This window comes from Capricornis sumatraensis, chromosome 2 (genome assembly GCF_032405125.1).
Source record: "Capricornis sumatraensis isolate serow.1 chromosome 2, serow.2, whole genome shotgun sequence".
Lineage (NCBI taxonomy): Eukaryota > Metazoa > Chordata > Mammalia > Artiodactyla > Bovidae > Capricornis > Capricornis sumatraensis.
In genome coordinates, this window is record NC_091070.1 from 80,663,789 (window position 1) to 80,679,422 (window position 15,634).

Consider the following 15,634-nt stretch of genomic DNA (forward strand, 5'->3'; position numbering starts at 1 on the left):
ACATTTGGACCATAAAGAAGGCTGAATGCCCAAGAATTCATGCCTTTGAACTGTGGTGTTGGAGAAGACTCTTGAGAGTCCCTGACAGTAAGGAGATCAAACCAGTCAATCCTAAAGAAAATCAACCCTGAATATTCATTGGAAAGACTGATGCTGAAGCTCCAATACTCTGGCCACCTGATGTGAAGAGCCAATTCGTTAGAAAAGACCCTGATGCTGGGAAAGATTGAAGGCAGGAGGAGAAGGGGACAACAGAGGACGAGATGGTTGGGTGGCCTCACTGACTTAATGGACATGAGTCTGAGCAAGCTCCAGGAGATGGTGAAGGACAGGGAAGCCTGGTGTGCTGCAGTCCCTGGGGCTGCAACGAGTGGTCATGACTGAGAGACTGAACAACAAAAAGACGTTTTGCTGCAACAGCTGCAACTCCAGAGACATGGATGGGCATCACACACTTCCGGGAGGTGCGCCTGCCATGTAGTCTAGCCATAAAACCCCCCAAACAAAAAAACCGAATCTGAATTTTATCAAGCCTCTGGACTCAGCTATCAATTCACAAGACATACAGAGAACTAAGGATCACATTAATTGTACTCCAGAGATGCAGTCACAAAATCATAAAGTCAGAAACTCTTCAGAACTCAGTTTCTTCAACAAATAAATTGCAAGGAAGGAAGAGAGGTAGATCAGGGAAACACAGGAAGAAACCTCAAAGATTAAAACAAATACTAATCAATCACCATGTTTGGTCCTGTTTAAAAGAATTATTAAACTTATGAGACTATTAGAAATTTGAGCACTATTTGATAATATCAAGGAACTGGTTTTTTTTTCTTTTTAGAGTAAAAAATGGTATTATGATTGTGGGGTTTTTTAAGTTTCTATCTTTTAGAGATACAAACTAAAATATTTGATGAAATGGTAAGATGGCTGAGATGTGCTTCAAAATAACAGAATGGGGACTGCCCTGGTGGTCCAGTGGTGAAGACTCCGTGCTCCCAGTACAGAGGGCCCAGGTTCCATCTCTGGTCAGGGAACTAAATCCCATATGCTGCAACTAACACCAGGTACAGTCAAATAAATAAGTAAATATTTTTAAAAATAACATGATGGACATGGAAAGAATATCAATGAAGCTAGATTGACCATGAGTTGGTAACTGTTGAAGCTGTTAATATGGATGTGTGAGTCTACTATTCTATCTACCTTTATTAAAGAAATTCAAGCATAATCAGAAGTTTTACCTAAGGATTTTTTGTTGATTAAGCAGAAGCAAGGGTAAGAAAAGCATTCAGCTTTCATGTAGTAGGGTACTACATGAAGTATCCTAACCCATCCGAGAAATTCCAAATATTATAATGCCTAATACAATCCAGGAATCTGAGAAAAAAAATTACTTATTTATGGCTCTTGAGAAATATTTTTAATGGGTGATAATTTAGCATTTTGCTGAAATGTTCACATTAGCACAACAGAAAATTTTTTAAAAAGCTTTTTTTAATGATAAAGTCTTCACAGAAAAAGATCATTTTAAGGTGTCAGAACATCACATTCATATCTTCTTTTTCTAGTGGCTTAAGATTTAGGACATCAAAACAGTATTTGGTACAGGAAAAAAAAAAAACCAGACACATAAACCAATGGAACACAATAGAGAACCCAGAAATAAACCCATTTATATACAAATCAACTAATACTTGACAAGGGAGCCAAGAATACTCAATGGAGAAAAGACAGTCTCTTCAATAAACGATACTGGGAAAACTGGATACTCACATGTAAAATAATGAAACTAGACCCCTATCTTACATCACTCACAAATTTAACAAATTTAACTCAAAATGAGTTAAAGACTTCAATATAAGACCCGATACCATAAAACTTCTAGAAGAAAACAACGGGAAAAAGCTCCTTGACATTGGTCCCAGCAATGATATTTTTTTGGATATTAAAAAAAGCACAAGCAACAAAAGCAAAAATAAACAACTGAAACTACATCAAACCAACAAACTTCTGTACATCAAAAAATGACCAACAAAATGAAAAGACAAGCTCTGGATGAAAATATTTGCACACCACCTAGCTTACATGGGGCTAATATTAAAAAATATACAAGGAGTTCATACCAATCAATAGCATAAAAGCAATTAATTCAATTTTAAAATGGGAAAAGGACCTGAAAACTCATTTTTCTAAAGAACTAGCTCAAGTCCAACACATACAGGTGCTCAACATCACTAACCATCAGAGAAATAAAATCTAAAACACAATAAGATATCACCTCCTGTTTGTCAGAATGGCTATTAATATTATCAAAAAGACAAAGAGGTAACAAGTGCTGGTAGGATGTAGAGAAAGGGAACCCTTGTGCACTGCTGGTGGGAGTGTAAACTGGGACAGCCACCATGGAAAACGGTATTGAGCTTCCTAAAAAAAAAAGTTAAAAGTAGAACTACCACGTGGTCTAGCAACTCCACTTCTGTGTGGAAGACATCATAAGGAAACAAAATCACTATTTCAAAGAGGTATCTGTACCCCCAGGTTCACTGCAGCATTATTTAATTGTTTAAGTGTCCACCAACAGATGAATGGATTAAAAAAATATGGTGTGGATACACACATACACAGTAGAACATTATTGGGCCATTAAAAAAAAGGAAACAAATCCTGCCATTTGTGACAACATGAATGAACCCTGAGAGTATTATGCTAAGTGAAATAAGTCAGAGAAAGACAAATACTGGATGATATCACAGTGGAATTAAAAAAGAAAAAAAAACAAATTCACAACAACAGGACAGACTGGTGGAAAAAAAGAGGGTGGTGAGCAACATGGGTAGGGGTGGTCAAAAGGTACAAACTTCCAGTTACATGATAAATAAGCTCTGGAGATGTACAACATCATGTCTACAGCTAGCAATACTGTATTGTGTATTTGAAAGTTGCTGACAGATTTTTTTTTAATTTAAAAAATTTATTTATTTTTACTATTTTTTATTTGTATTTTTTTTTAATATAGATTTTTAAAGTTCTCATCACAAGGGAAAAACGTGTCACTATGTGAGGTGATGGAAGTTAACTAAACTTACTGTGGCAATCATTTCACAATATATACATATATAAAATCATTATTTTGTACATCTTAAGTTTATACACTGTTAAATGTCAGTTATATTGCAATAAAACTGAGAAAAGAAAGATTTACATCAACCTGACCTCTGGCTATGCAGTATTTTGCCATCAACACAGTAGCACACACTGAGATACAGAGCGTGCCTATCACAGGCAGGCTTTTCAGGCACAGCTTCTATTAATATATTGGTGAAATGATCAGAGAGTCTTCTATTTTAAATTCATGTATTTGTGCAAGAATGTACTATCGGACTAATCTAAAACTAGCAAAAAGATTAAAAGAAATATATGAAAATATAGAAAAGTACTTCAAATGTACTTAAATTATATTTACATGAAAGGCTACACTGGCCCAAATTGCTGATTTATGCATCATAAAGTATAGAAATGTGTGAAACTGTTAAGCAGACTCACTCTTCGTAGCTAAAGAGCCTCATAAATTATTTCAACAAACTTGTAGGGTTTGTTGCTAATTAAAGTGGTCCTGCTACACACCCATTACCAAACTGTAAAATTCAGTATTTTGGTTTTGATGTTTCACAGAAATGCAAAGTGTTAACAATAACAAAAACACACACAATTATTAAGAGCATAACACCCAAACCAAAAAAATATACCTGGGGAATTTGTTTTTTCTTTAGAATTTAAAAATATGATCTCATGCATTAGAGCAAGAGATGTGATTCCCCTTCTTTCTACCACATATATGCAATGAAATTAATGACTGTAAAATTTTCAAGTGCTTTTAAACCTAGCTATTGAAGTTAACTTGTTCACCTTGATTACTAGCCATAAGTGGAATATATTTACTCAAATACCTACCTTCCAACAGAGGAATAAGATCTTTATGTCCTGATTACTAATCAAGGTCCCTCTGGTTATTGGTCTTTCTATAAAACACAATTATAGGACATTTCTCCAATACATTTAGAAATCCTTGAAAATCTCCCAAACTAATAAATACTATAAAAATCATCAATTATACTAGAAAGTAGGGTTTCCCAGGAGGCGCTAGTGGTAAAGAACCTGCCTGCCAATGCAGGACACATAAGAGACGCAGGTTCCATCCCTGGGTCGGGAAGATCCTCTGGAGGAGGGAATGGCAATCCATTCCGGTGTTCTTGCCTGGAGAATCCCACAGATAGGTGGGCTATGGTCCATAGGGCTGCAAAGAGCTGGATACGACCGAACCAACTTTGGCAGCAGCACACCAGAAAGCAGCATCTCCCGCTGGCACACCTTTCCTAGGTCTCTGCACCTGCCTCGCTATCTTCATAGTGATTATCTTCTATTTACCCACTAACAAGGTTCATTCACAGCTACAACAGTTCCAATATCCAAACTGTTTTTCTAAATCTGAGGTAAAGAAACACTTTATTTCTCAGATGCCATATTGTCATTTTTAGGTGAAAAGCACTCTATATTCCAAATAAGCAGGTACTTGAGCTTAACTGGCTAGATCTTCCAATGAAGTGAAGTCACTCAGTTGTGTCTGACTCTTTGCGACCCCATGGACTGTAGCCTACCAGGCTCCTCTGTCCATGGGATTTTCCAGGCAATAGTCCTGGAGTGGATTGCCATTTCCTTCTCCAGGGGATCTTCCCAACCCAGGGATTGAACCTGGGTCTCCCGCATTGTAGACAGATGCTTTACCATCTGAGCCACCAGGGAAGTCAGATCTTCCAATGGTGATGCCTTAATCATCTCTAAACAGAGCCCTGAACAGTATCCGGCACATAGCAGGCAGGGAACAAATCCTAAATATAAATGAATTTTTATTTTCTTGGACCTCATTTTAAACTATAACTTGAGACTTCTTCAACCACTAAACTGAAAAAATATTCCTCAAAATATTTGCCTAGATAAATTCTACCTTAAATCATGTTTGTGAACAAGCCATAGCCTCTATGAAAACTATGTCTGTTACACAATCAAATTAACTTTTTGTTTTTTAAGGAGAATAGAGTTGGAAATATGTATTTATAATCTGGTACTTTGGAACAAGTGATGATTTTGTCAAAAGAAAAAAAAAAGTTAGAACATCTGTTAGAAGATCCTTCCACAAAAGCCTAAGCAATCTACAATGTATGCTGTATGTGACATACAATTCAATTAAACAACCACAATTATAAAAATTATTTCTGTATCAGTCAGATGTAGGCTAGACTGTGCTGTAGAAATTAACAACTCCCCAAAGAAAAGGTTTTATTTCTCACTCACACTACCCATGCATCCTTCTCCTACCTGTCTTCCCGCCTTACCTCACACTACTTATCATTCTCGCTAGAGGACTTACCCTGACAGGGCAGCCAATACTTGCCATACTGCAGCAAAGAGAAAGAAGATGATGAATCATCCACTGGCTCTTAAAGCTCCTGCACATTCCATAGGCACCTTCTGCTCATCTGCTCACCTTTCACTGGTCAAAACCACTCACATGACACACAACTTCAAAGAGACCAGGGATATGCAATCTTAGTATAATCTGGTGAACAACACTAATGACTACTACTTTTTAAAAAGGCACTATCTGGAATAGAAAGATTTAGGATCAAATCCTTGTTTTGCAACTTTCAGGTACACTTACTTCCTCATCTATAAAATACAAACAGTAATAACTACCTTATAGGGTCATCAGAAGCTTAAATGATATAATGCAAAATCAGACATTTACCAGAATACCTGACCTTGATTCCTTGATTCAATAAAGATTTGGGAGGTGTCTGCCAATCACCTTTACAGGTACTGACATACAGTAATTATGTACTAAATAAGTTTTTTTTGCTTGTTGCTGTTGTTATTAGAAATGCTTTTTGAGTTCCAACCGGGAAGAAGTTGTCATTTCTTAGCTGAGACTTCCAGTTGTTTTCCAATAACCACTTTCTTCCTTATATGCTAAGAGAGCCCCTGATTTTCAGATGGACACATGATCTCACGGAATTCAGACTACATAAGCCAGCTGTTCATACAGTTAAGACAACCACAGGTCTAAGTTCATGCGGCAACTAACCAGAAACTTCCTTACGGGACAGCAGGTATGAACCCTTTGTCTACTTCCTCATCCCTTCCTCCACCAGGCCATATAGAATATCAGTTCTATTGTGGACTAGGAGACCACAGCCATGCATGGCGGAGAACAAAATAGAAGGATTCTCATTTCCTGACACTGTGGAGTATCATACCAGCCCTGTGCTGTTATGTAAATAATAAACTTTCATTTTATTTAATCCATTGTTATTTTGCGTTTTCTGTTATTCACAGCCAATCTCAACACTAACTAATAAAACAACATAATCTGTCAACTTTTTAAAAAAGCAACCTACATCAAAGAATAATAATTCTTGATGACCCCTCTACATCTTCATAAAAGGAGGTACCACTGGAGGAAGCAGCAGTGCACAGTAGAATGGCTTAAAGAAGACAAGAGTTTTAGAAGCAGTTCTTCCACTCCTTTGTAAACCTTTGGCAAGCTATTTAACCTAGCCCAGCTCAGCTTCTTGTGTATAAAAGGGTAATAAGATTTAAACAGAGATCTTAAATGTGAGAACTGGTGGGAAGAGGTTTATGAAATTACTACATAAATTATAAATCATTAAACAATATCAGTATTACTTTATCAACTGTTCCCTCTCCCTCACCTTTCCTTCAGAAGTGGGGCATGAAGACAGACTGCAGTACATAAGAATCACTTAGAGAGCCATCCTCAGAGATTTTGCTTCATTAGGCCTAGTGCAGGAACCATCGATCTGCGTCTTCAACCAGCACCTCAAGGGACCGGTGAAAACAGTCTGCCCACTGCACCTTGAGAAACACCACTTCAGCGACCAGACCCTACTTGTAATCCTGTACTCAAGTGCCCCAATATTTGAAGACTGTGATGCAACTCAAGGATAGTTCCATAGCTTCTCTAGTGCCCACGTAAATGACAAGTACCCGGTAGATAATTCAGTAATTTTTGTTGAATTGATGAACTGAATTGGAAAATGACAAAATGGGGCTGAATCAGATGGCCCACTATGGACGTGCACTTCTGGTCAAACTATTGCATATAACAGGGACCATCTGCCTTCCTGCCCGAAACAACTACAAAGCTGCACGAGGAAACAACAGTTTTTAAGACACTGGATATCAAGTAATAAAGGACATGATTCCTGAGAAATAACAGAAAAAAGGAAGTGAGTCTTACCATTGACCTAGAACACTTCTTGGAGAAAGTTTCCAGCCCAAACTACAAGAAGGAGCACAGGCAGAGCCTTGTCCCTAAGTGGAGAGGACGGAGTCTCAAGTCCAGGAAGGCCAGGGTGAGTTTGCAAGCTGGGATTCGGAGAGTAGAGCGCCACACCGAGAGAGACCCCTCCTCAAATCTTCAGCATATACACATGTGGGAGCAAATGCCCAGAGCCTGGGCAAAGAACCACCTGAAAGGAGTTCAGGAACAATCCTGAGTGCTCACACAGAGCAGGGAATAGGGTCTGTTCTTATCAGCCAGAGAGAGAAACCTCACAATGTGAGGACATTGGGTAGAGCATGTATGTTGAAGAATTTCACCTCAGGAGGGGAAAAAAAAAAAGATCTCCAGATCAAATGCTGCTCTGGTCACACCTGACAAAGCTCAAAAGCAAGACTTGAAAGGATCACACTGCTTCCAAATAACTTATCCTAGCAAAAAGCTCAAGAGTATTTATAGGAATCCAAAAATATCCTGCACCCAATAGGACAAAATTCACATCACGCATCCAATCAAAAATTACCAGGTAGGCAAAGAAGAACTACTACTTCACTATTTTCAAAAATAATTTTCTTGGGGTTTTACTGAATCTTAAATTTTCCTTAAAAAAAAAAAGCTACTATCATTTTTTATCATTTTTCACCCTGTGTGTTAATCTCAAAATTCCTCATCTATATTACTGAACTGCTAGTTCCCATATGAAATATTAACAGTCCTAAGACAAACGGCATAGTGGTTAAAGGGACAAGTTTTAGAGGCATGAAAACCAGGGTGTGAATTCTCTCTGAAGTTCTCTGTGTTCCTGGGAAGTCACTGAACCTCTCTGAGTTTTAGTTCCCTTATCTATAAAATGGTACAATAATATTTGCTTCATAGGACTGCTGTAAGAAATACACCAAAATAAACAATAAATAGTAGCTATCACATCATATTAGAAATATCTTCTCGGGTAGATCAGTCGGTAAAGAATCTGCCTGCAATGCAGGAGACCATCAGCAATGTAGGAGATCCAGGTTCGATCCTGGGTCTGGAAGATACCCTGGAAAAGGAAATGGCAACCCACTCCAGTACTCTTGCCTAAAAAATTCCATGGACAGAGGAACCAGGCAGGCTACAGTCCATGGGGTCACAAGAGTCAGGCGCAACTGTGCAACTAAATCATCACATCATAATTATCACACTATCTTAAGAAAAGTAAGCTACCACACAGTCAAATATTTACTGAGCACCTATCATATGCTAGGTAATATGTAAGCACATGAAATACAAAGAAACAAACGATGCTGTTAAGAGGACCCAAAGTATATCTCATGTTGAATCTGCATTTAAAAGCTCATTTTAAGTACAAACTTCATTTTCTATTTCTTGTTAACTTCTAAGTAGGGCAATTATTTTAAGTTCCTTCTATAAAAACTAAAGGATTTTTCCCCCTTTTGAAAGGAAAAAAGACGGTGTCAGGTTCAACCAATTAGGGCATGTCTGAGAAATCCTTGGAGTGTGGAAAATGTGGTATAACTTTAATTTAAAAGCAACTTGCAATTAACATCACCTTTCAAAATTATTCTCAAATTAGTAGACTAAATTACATTCAACCATAAAATACATAAAACGGACCAATCTGTTATTATTTATGACAATTCTTTCAGAAAGGCTGGGCTAACAGATGTAAGGAATTAAAATCAAGTTCAAGATGTATTTCATTTGCTCATTCCACTTAAATGACAGATGGTTTAAATATTAACCCTATTAATAAAACATTCACATATTCATTATTAATCTTATTGCCTTACCTCATAACCCCACAATTCATTTTTATTAATTTTACTATAGGGTTGCCATTTTATTCAAGGTCTTCTAAACTCCTGCTCTGCAAAGTATGGTCCTTGAACCAATAGCCCGTATCACCTGGAAGTTTGTTAGAACTACAGAATTTCACTGCCCACATCAGACCTACTAAGTCAGGATTTACAAAATGATGGATATGTACACTGACATATGAGCAGCACAGTCCTAAACTGTTGATTTTTAAAATATTTACTTATTTAACTGGACTGGGTCTTAGTTATGGCATGCAGAATCTTCAGTCTTTGGCATGGAACTCTTAGTTGCGGCATGTGAGAGCTAGTTCTCTGACCATGGGTTGAACCTGGGCCCCCTGCATTGGAGCCTGGAGACTTAGCCACTGGTCCACCAAGTAAGTCTCTAAAGTGTTGATTTTTTTCACACTTTTTTCGCAGTATTACAAAAAGTTTATTTGCGCTCTTGCACTGTCAGTGGGAATGTAAATTGATGCAGCCACTATGGAAGGCAGTATAGAGATTCCTTAAAAAACTAGGAATAAAACCACCATGCTGCTAAGTCACTTAAGTCGTGTCCAACTCTGTGCGACCCCATAGACGGCAGCCCACCAGGCTACCCTGTCCCTGGGATTCTCCAGGCAAGAACACTGGAGTGGGTTGCCATTTCCTTCTCCAATACATGAAAGTGAAAAGTCAAAGTGAAGTCGCTCAGTCGTGTCCAACCCTCAGCGATCCCATGGACTGCAGCCTACCAGGCTCCTCCGTCCATGAGATTTTCCAGGCAAGAGTACTGGAGTGTTGCCATTGCCTTCTCCATAAAACCACCATATGACCCAGCAATCCCACTCCTAGGCATATACCCTGAGGAAACCAGGATTGAAAAAGACACATATATCACATTGTTCACTGCAGCACTGTTTACAATAGCTAGAACATGGAAGCAAGAAGAGGCCCATCAACAGATGAATGGATAAAGAAGTTGTGGTACATATTCACAATGGAATACTACTCGGCCATAAAAAGGAATGCATTTGAGTCAGTTCTGATGAGGTGGATGAACCTAGAACTTATTAAACAGAGTGAAATGAATCAGAAAGAGAAAGAGAAATATCATATTCTACTGCACATATAAGGAATCTAGAAAAATGGTACTGAATAATTTATTTACAGGGCAGCAATGGAGAAACAGACAGAGAATAGACTTATGGACATGGGGAGAGGGGAGGTGAGGGTGAGATATATGGAAAGAATAACGTGGAAACTTATATTACCATATGAAAACAGAGAGCCAATAGGAATTTGCTGTATGGCTCAGGAAAGTCAAACAGGGGCTCTGAATCAACCTAGAGGGGTGGAATGGGGAGGGAGGTGCAAAAGGGAGAGGGTATATGTATATCTATGGCTGATTCATGTTGAGGTTTGACAGAAAACAACAAAATTCTGTAAAGCAATTATCCTTCAATTTAAAAAAAAGTTTATTTGCTTCCACACTGTGGTTAACATATCTACAGATAGTAACTTTTCATAAGAATAATTCAATTCAGACAAATAAATCAATATACATATACATTCCATAGTCTATATATAAGATACCTCAGACTTGACCTTACCTCTCAACCGTGACTCCAAGTCTTAGAAGTACTAAACTTGTTGTACTATTCATTTTTTTCTCTTAATCAACATTTTTGCCTTAGCATTGTGCCCATTGTGATGAAAGTCTCCTTTGTCATTAAACAACTATATAGAACAGTAGCAGGAAATCAGATTCTTCCCACAATTTTAGGAAAAAATGAAAAAACTCAAAACAGATTCAACCAAGGTTGAACTTAAAAAGTCCCCTAGAGAAAAAAAGACTAGAATGACTCTATTCTCCAAAATAATATATTTTTATGTTTTACCTAACACACATTTTTTTTTCTTACTGCAGGTACCACATTTTTAAAATAAGAAATTCACATGGGACTTAGTGCAGTACTTTAGATGCCTCATCTTTTATCATTACTATTGCACAATAGGCACAGAACACATAAAATAGAACAAATCTTGTTTTCTCTTTCGTTTTTCCCTCCCAAAATGACAGACCTAGGCTGAAACTGATCACAGCAGGTAGGATGGTTTGGCACAGATTCAAAGGAAAGTACAAATGTTCAGTTTTCAAAAGCACTGCAAAAGCAAACCTCATCTCTTGTCACTGTAGCTGTGGCTTTATGCCAAACGTTTGAAAACTGTTGAAAAGTGTTGCTCCTTATAAGCAATTATGTAGAGCCTTGCAAAGAAGAGGAAAGAAATGTAATAACTCCTTAGAATGGTCTAATGTCCCTGACCTCCAGGTTGCAAGATAGGAGTCTAATAGTTACCCAGTTGCATCTGAGGCTGTGCACCCAACAAAGATGCTTGAGGAGAAAGAATTATAAGGGTGTGAAGAGACGGTATTAAGGAACCTGTTGGACAATTTCAACAATTAATTATGTCCTCAAATGTTTCCATTCTTTCAAGATCCTATTATAGATTAGTGATTCTTTGATTTAACGTTATTCATTCAATTTTGCATTTGCAAGCTATACTACAACTTCCCCTTCATGGATCACAGCTTTGTTATGGAAAAGTGGCTTCCATAACTCAATGAAGATATGAGCCATGCCCTGCAGGACCACCCAAGACAAACAGGTCATAATGAGTACTGACAAAACATGGTCCACTGGAGGAGGAAAAGGCAACCCATTCCAGTATTCTTGCCTGGAGAACCGCATAGACAGTATTAAAGGCAAAAAGATATGCTGGAAGAAAAGACCCTGATGCTGGGAAAGACAGAAGGCAAAAGGAAAAGGGTGGCGGTGGGGGGCAGAGGATGAGATGGTTAGATAGCATCACCGACTCAGTGACATGAATCTGAGCAAATTCCGGGAGAAGGTGAAGGACAAAGGAGCCTGGAGTGCTACAGTCCATGGGGTTGTGAAGAGTCAGACACGACTTAGTGACTGAACCACAACTACTACAATTTCTCAGGATGTGCTCTACAGAATACAACTAAGTATTTAATGCCTTTTTTAATGGTCTTAGCTCTAATAGTCTAGAAACTGGTGAACAATTAATTATGCCCCATCTCTACTCACATTTACAGCCAAATCTCTCAGAAGAACTGTCCACACACATTGGTCACACTTTCGCACTTACCAGTTACTCTTCAAGCCACCCCTATCTGGCTTCCACCCCCTTCATTCTACTGAAACTTCTTTTGGTAAAAACCATTAAGGATCTTCATGTTGCTAAATCCAATGGACACACCTTAGTCATCACTATTCTTCACTCTGCAGCATCAGTCAACAAAGTTAATTGTTCTCTCCCTCCTGTAATAATCTTTTGTAGCTTTGATGGATCTGCCTTTTCCTGGTATCTCCCAACTCTCTGACCCTTGGCAATCTGCTTTAGGGACTCGGTTCCCTCTACTTGTCCTGTTATACCTACCTTGAAGCTTGGTCCTGAAATCTTGTATCATCCCTTAACTATAAATGTCACCTTCATGTTGATGACACATTTACATCTCCAGCCCAGATGTTTTTCCACTCAATAGCTCCACTTGGATGCTGCATAAATGCATTTAAACCCAATACATTTGAAACTGAAGTCTTGGATCTTTCCTTCACTGTTCTTCCTCCAATGTTTCCCAGTTGCTCCTGCCAGAAACCCAGGAGCTCTTTATTCTCACCACTCATATCCAGTCAATCTCCAAGTCCTGTCATTTTGGCCTCCAAAACATAGCTTTAACATGCCTGGTCTCCCCATCTCTACTGCCATTCTCCCTCCCTATCCTCCCACCCTTGCCCTCCTAAGTCATTATCAGCTATTGCCCACCACACTGCAAAAGCATTTTAAGTGATCCTCCTGACTCTACCTGTTGTTACTTAGTCGCTAAGTCATGTCCGACTCTGAGACCCCATGGACTGTAGCCCGCCAGGCTCCTCTGTCCACGGGGATTCTCCAGGCAATAATTCTGGAGAGGGTTGCCATGTTCTCCTCAAGGGGATCTTCCCAACCCAGGGATCAAACCCAGGTCTCCCGCATTGCAGGTGGATTCTTTACCATCTGAGCCACCAGGGAAGCCCAAGAATACTGGAATGGGCAACCTATCCCTTCTCCAGGGGAATCTTCTGAACTCTACTTGTATTCGTCTCCAATTCTGTCTCCACTCTTCAACCAGAGTGATCTTTCAAAGAAGAAAATGCTCCAACTTAAAATCCTTTAGTGACTTCCTATTGGTTTTAGGACATTGTTCATAAGGTACCTGCCTACCTCTCTAGACAACCTCATCCCGTGTTATCTGACCCCTTGTTGTCTAAGCACCAGACTTATTTGTCTGTACATTACACTCTCTGAGGTTGTACAGGTGCAGGGCCTTTGCACATGTTGTATCCTCTACCTGAAATTTTCATTCTCTTTTATTTTTCTCCTACTCACTGCTACCGAAATCATACCAACATACATACACATGCACAATCCAAAACCCCAGGGTCCACATCCAATGGTGAAACCAGACCAAAAGGAAGTGAATGATCATCAACCCGTGGCATTAAAACATATCACCAGGACAAACTAAAACAATAATGATAATATCGGTAAACACTTATATAACTTTATACGAGGCACTGTTTCAGTGATTTATATATATATTAACCTAGAGCTCACAACCATACTACCCATTGGGTACCATTATTATCTCTAATTTAAGATAAGGTAAACAAGGTAATTTCTGCTTTATTGACTATGCCAAAGTCTTTGACTGTGTGGATCACAATCAACTGTGGAAAATTCTGAAAGAGATAAAAATACCAGACCACCTGACCTGCCTCTTGAGAAATCTGTATGCAGGTCAGGAAGCAACAGTTAGAACTGGACATGGAACAACAGACTGGTTCCAAATAAGAAAAGGAGTACGTCAAGGCTGTATATTGTCACCCTGCTTATTTAACTTCTATGCAGAGTACATCATGAGAAACGCTGGGCTGGAAGAAACACAAGCTGGAATCAAGATTGCCGGGAGAAATATCACTAACCTCAGATATGCAGATGATACCACCCTTATGGCAGAAAGTGAAGAGGAACTAAAAAGCCTCTTGATGAAAGTGAAAGAGGAGAGTGAAAAAGTTGGCTTAAAGCTCAACATTCAGAAAACAAAGATCATGGCATTCGGTCCCACTTCATGGGAAATAGATGGGGAAACAGTGGAAACAGTGTCAGACTTCATTTTTGAGGGCTCCAAAATCACTGCAGATGGTGACTGCAGCCATGAAATTAAAAGACGCTTACTACTTGGAAGAAAAGTTATGGCCAACCTAGATAGTATATTCAAAAGCAGAGATATTACTTTGCTGACTAAGGTCCATCTAGTCAAGGTTATGGTTTTTCCAGTGGTCATGTATGGATGTGAGAGCTGGACTGTGAAGAAGGCTGAGTGCCGAAGAATTGATGCTTTTGAACTGTGGTGTTGGAGAAGACTCTTGAGAGTCCCTTGGACTGCAAGGAGATCCAACCAGTCCATCCTGAAGGAGATCAGCCCTGGGATTTCTTTGGAAGGAATGATGCTAAAGCTGAAACTCCAGTACTTTGGCCATCTCATGCGAAGAGCTGACTCATTGGAAAAGACTCTGATGCTAGGAGGGATTGAGGGCAGGAGGAGAAGGGGACGACAGCAGATGAGATGGCTGGATGGCACCACGGACTCGATGGACGTGAGTCTGAGTGAACTCCGGGAGTCGGTGATGGACAGGGAGGCCTGGCGTGCTGTGATTCATGGGGTCGCAAAGAGTCGGACACGACTGAGCGACTGAACTGAACTGAACTGAAACAAGGTAGGGGCTTCCTAGGTGGCTCAGTGGTTAAGAATCCACCTGCCAATGGAGGAGAAACTGCCTCAGGAACCAGGCTGCAGTCGTCCCTCTTTCCCTGCGCCGGGTGAGAGCCTCCCAACCCTTCCCGCCCTCAGGCCTCACCTTCCAGTTCGGGGAAGAAGCCATCCCAGCTTCCTGGCCAGGCCCAGGCGGCTCTCCAGTGCCTGAGGGCATGAAGCGGCCATACCGCTGCAAAGGCCACTGTGCCGCGTCTCCTACTGGTAACCCGAGACCTGCGTGCTCTTTTCCCGCCTCCGCCATGTTTCTCTTCCTGGCTTGGGCAGCCGCAGCACGCCTGTCAATCGGTGCAGCTAACCAATCAGAAAGCGAATTGACCCAAGGCCCACCCTCCCCCAGAGTGGAAGCCAATGGACAAGCCCCAGAGACTCGTGTGGGGGTGGGGCGGATGGGGAGTCGGGGTTGTCCTCTGGTTAAGGGCGTAGCTCTGGACCTTGAGCATCTTCTCATCGTGGAGGGCAAAGTGGTGATGGTAACTTCCACCTTGAAGTGGAACTGTGACGCTTATAAATGGTAGTTGGCCCTCAACTTCTGTCAGGCAGCCCAGGACATCTCTGAGACCTTTCTGATAA

The 15,634-nt window shown here is 39.9% G+C and overlaps 1 protein-coding gene across 1 annotated transcript in view; it reads right to left on the reverse strand.

Moving 5' to 3' along the window:
* The window catches only part of REC114 (REC114 meiotic recombination protein), a 111,310-nt gene extending 96,005 nt beyond the window's left edge, over positions 1 to 15,305 (reverse strand). The window contains exon 1 of the mRNA XM_068993397.1: positions 15,147 to 15,305. Within this exon, the coding sequence (XP_068849498.1) occupies positions 15,147 to 15,305 (159 nt within the window). The remainder of the gene's footprint in view (positions 1 to 15,146) is intronic.
* Positions 15,306 to 15,634: the final 329 nt, after the last annotated feature.